Source organism: Manacus vitellinus, unplaced genomic scaffold, assembly GCF_001715985.3.
Source record: "Manacus vitellinus isolate BGI_N305 unplaced genomic scaffold, ASM171598v3 scaffold_1_pilon, whole genome shotgun sequence".
NCBI classification, from domain to species: Eukaryota; Metazoa; Chordata; class Aves; order Passeriformes; family Pipridae; genus Manacus; species Manacus vitellinus.
Window position 1 is genome coordinate 489,039 of NW_021939396.1, and position 4,076 is coordinate 493,114.

Sequence of the window (4,076 nt, forward strand, 5' to 3'; positions counted from 1 at the left end):
GTAACCCAGGCAGGAGTTTTCACAGCTGAGGGTATGACACATCAACAAGGCTCTTAAAACAAAATCCAGGCTCCCAAACAGGAGCACATGTGCTTCCAGGTGGCATTCCTGTCCTCAGATGTTCAAATGGGATTTCTTTCCTGTGCTTCAAACAGGGAATGTGCCAAAGGAAAATCGGAAACCCTCTCCCCCGTTCGCTGCCAGTAGTGACAACTTTGAACTCTTGCCTTCAGGCAACGTTTGTGTTTTCCTCCAGAAATACCTGGATTAAGGAATTGATTGTATTTTAACGACCTGATCTTTGCTGCCAGAGTATTTTCAAGGTGTATTACAAGCAGTAATTAAAGATGCAAAGCTTTCATGGGCAGTTACATCACCGCTGGAAAACTGAGAGGCAAGAGGCTGATGGGAAGTTCAATAACTAAAATTAAATAAAGCCACAAATGAAGATGGATTTATTCAAGCTTAGAAATAAGCTTGGCTGTTTGCATGCCTGGAAGAGCACTGAGAGCAAAGCAAAAGAGCATTTACTGATGGGAAAATCTCTTCTCTTGCAGGTTGTTGGTCTCCTCTTGCCCAACCAGACGCTGGCATCCACTGTGTTTTGGCAGGTAGCACCTGCTGGGATGGGTGGGGAATGTAGGGGAGAGGAAAGTGGAATTTTGCCTGGAGGACAAACTGATGCACGTGGCTGTTCTGCTCTGGTCGTGGTTTAGGAAGAGGATGTGGCTGGATATAATTAGGGAAGGGTTTGGTAGGTCTGGGAGGGACCATAAACCAATATATGGGTCCGTTTTATCCCACAGCTGCTTTTGCCATCACAAAGGAAGTGGCAAAATGGTCCAAAATTTCATAATCAGCTTTTTGAACCCATTTGGTACAGGTGTAAATGTAAACAGAAAGAAAATTTTGACACGTCCGCTGATTTGTGGACACCCTGTCGTGTAGTTTGGATCTTCCCTGGTGAGCTCCCCTTGGAAGTGCAGGGCTAGGGGTGACAGGAGGCCCCATTCCCAGGAATTTTGGGAATAGCTGTGCATTGCAAAGCCAAGGACCTCTGCTTTCAGTTCGCTGCAGGAGCTTTGGGGAAAAAAATAGTCTGTGTGTAGGGAGGTGTTGGTGTAATTTCCCACTAAAATTCTGGGAATTAGGAGTAAGGGGAGGAGGTGTGCACGTGAATGAGTTATATCCATAGTAAACACGCCACTTCAGTGCGATTTCAGCACTCACTGAGACGGAGGAACAAGTTATTTTCAGCCTTATTTTCGGTGGTGAATGTCTTTTTATTGTCTGCAGTGTAAGTGACGATAGGGAATTATGCAGTTGAGGAACATCAGAGCAGAGTGGGATCTGCCTGGTGTGTTAAAAGCACGGCAGAGCCGAGAATCTGTCGGAAGGTGCTGGTAACTTGTGGTCGGGTGGGTTTAGCTGGAGGTTGTGCCCTGTGGCTTCACCTGCTGGGAGTGGGAGAGTGGCTGGAGACATCCTGGCTCCTCCAGGTTTTTGCAGGCAGCTCCTCCCACCTGTTTTTAGACATTTGTGTTGGAATCACAGAATGGTTTGGGTTGGAAGGGACCTCAAAGACCATCTCGTTCCGTGGGAAGGGACACCTTCCCCCTGCCCTGCCCAACGTGGCCTGGAGCACTTCAGGGATGGGGCAGCCACAGCTTCTCTGGAAATCCATTCCAGCCCCTCACCACCCTCCCAGACAGGAGTTCCTTCCCAATATCCCATCTAAAGTTCTCATACTTCAGTTTGAAGCGATTTCCCCTTGTCCTGTCTCTCCATCCCTTGTCTAAATTCCTCCTCCAGCTCTCCAGGAGCCCCTTTAGGCTCTGGAAGGTGGATTGTCTCCCCTCATCCAGCCTGGAACATGGAGGTCTTGGAGCTCGTGGAGCATCACAGAACCCTGGAATGGCTTGGAAGGGACCTCAAAGACCATCCTGTTCCGTGGGAAGGGACACCTTCCCTGAGCCCTGCCCAACATGGCCTGGAGCACTTGAGGGATGGGGCAGCCACAGCTTCTCTGGAAATTTGTTCCAGCCCCTCACCACCCTCCCAGACAGGAATTCCTTCCCAATATCCCAGACAGGAGTTCCTTTCCAATATCCCATCTAAAGCTCCCACATTTCAGTTTGAAGCCATTCCCCCTTGTCCTGTCTCTCAATCCCTTGTCCCAAGTCCCTGTCCAGCTCTCCTGGAGCCCCTTTAGGCTCTGGAAGGAGCTCAAGGTCCTGTATTTCAGTTTGAAGCCATTCCCCCTTGTCCTGTTCCTACATCCCCTGTCTGAATTCCTTCTCCAGTTCTCTTGAAGCCCCTTTAGGCACTGGAAGGAGCTCCAAGGTCTCCCTGGATCCTTCCTTTCTCCAGGTTGAAGAAAGAACACAACTTTGGTCCATAAATAGTCTTGGAGAAGATTTTGGTCTCCCAAAAAAAGGATGTGATCCTGCTGTTCAGATCCTGTGCTGTTACAGAGATTCCAGCCTCTGGATGGCTGGTGGATGCTGAGGGAGCTGGGAGACCTTTTGGGCATCCCATCAGGATTCTCTGGGATCTGCTGGATAAAAAGTTGCCCCTCATACCCCACAAAGCCCCCACAGTGAGTGTTCAGTGAGACAACCTGCTTTGCAGACTTGCCATCCTGTTCCCTCCATCCTCACATTCCAAAAATGAGGGATAAGGCAGCTGGGTGGGCAGCCAGCAGTTAAAATCTGAGCTGTTTTGCCCTAAAAATTCATCTCAGTTGTTCCCTGACACCCACCTGCAACCCCCAGCTTGGGATCCTGCAGGGATGAGTCTCCACCTGAGCTCACCAAGACCTAAATCCCCCTTGTATCCCTCAAAAAAACCCCAAATTCCAGCATGTGAATAACAAGACCCTGGAATAATCAGCCCCTTGGGAACCCAGTCGNTAGAACTTGAACATTGTCATTAGACCCTGAATAATTGTCATTAGAACCTGAATATTGTCATTAGAACCTGAATATTGTCATTAGAACCTGAATATTGTAATTTGAACCCAAATATTGTCATTAGAACCCAAATATTGTCCTTAGAAGCTGAATATTGTCATTAGAACCAGTATATTGACATTAGAACATGAATATTGTCATTAGAACATGAATACTGTCATTAGAACATGAATATTGTCATTAGAACTTGAATATTGTGACTAGAACCTGAATATTGCCATTAGAACCTGAATAATTGTCATTAGGATCTGAATCTTGTAAGCTGAACCCAAATATTGTCGTTATAACCTGAATATTGTCATTAGAACCTGAACACTGTAATATTTGTCGCCGTGACAAAGGAGCGATTTTTGCCTTTTGAGACTCAAAACCGGCCCAGAGAATTATTAATTAACTCGAATTAAATTAATTGATTATCATCTAAGGCATTGTCTCCCACGGCAGCGGGGAATTCCCAAGGTCTGGGAGGTGACTTACAGCCCTGGGGGCCTGAGAGCCATGCAGGGTGATGACCCCGATGTCGACGCCCTCGTCGCCGGTGCTCTTGAGGAGCTGCACGACCTCGGCGTGCTTGGCCCACCTGCAGTCCTTGCCATTGACTGAGACGATGTAATCCCCCTCCTTCAGCCCGGCTGCCTGCAGGGAAACAGGGAAGACAGACATCTTGGAGCTTGTGGAACGTCATGGAATCGTGGAATGGCTTAGAACAGACCTCAAAGACCATCTCATTCCGTGGGAAGGGACACTGTCCCCGAGCCCTGCCCAACGTGACCTGGAGCACTTCCCAGGATGGGGCAGCCACAGCTTCTCTGGAAATCCATTCCAGCCCCTGAATACCCTCTCAGACAGGAATTCCTTCCCAATAACCCAGACAGTAGTTCCTTCCCAATATCCCATCTAAAGTTCTCATATTTCAGTTTGAAGCCATTCCCCCTTATCCTGTCCCTCCATCCCATCTCCAGATTCCCTCTCTTGGAGCCCCTTTAGGCACTGGAAGGAGCTCCAAGGTCCCATATGTCAGTTTGAAGCCATTCTCCCTTGTCCTGTTCCTCCATCCCTTGTCCCAATTCCCTCTCCAGCTCTCCTGGAGTCTCTTTAGGCACT

General features: G+C 48.4%; 1 protein-coding gene across 1 annotated transcript in view; it reads right to left on the minus strand.

The window, feature by feature from the left end:
- Positions 1 to 4,076, minus strand: part of RHPN1 (rhophilin Rho GTPase binding protein 1) — a 37,496-nt gene that overhangs the window by 5,766 nt on the left and 27,654 nt on the right. Inside the window, exon 11 of the mRNA XM_029959256.1 lies at positions 3,450 to 3,604. Within this exon, the coding sequence (XP_029815116.1) occupies positions 3,450 to 3,604 (155 nt within the window). The remainder of the gene's footprint in view (positions 1 to 3,449; positions 3,605 to 4,076) is intronic.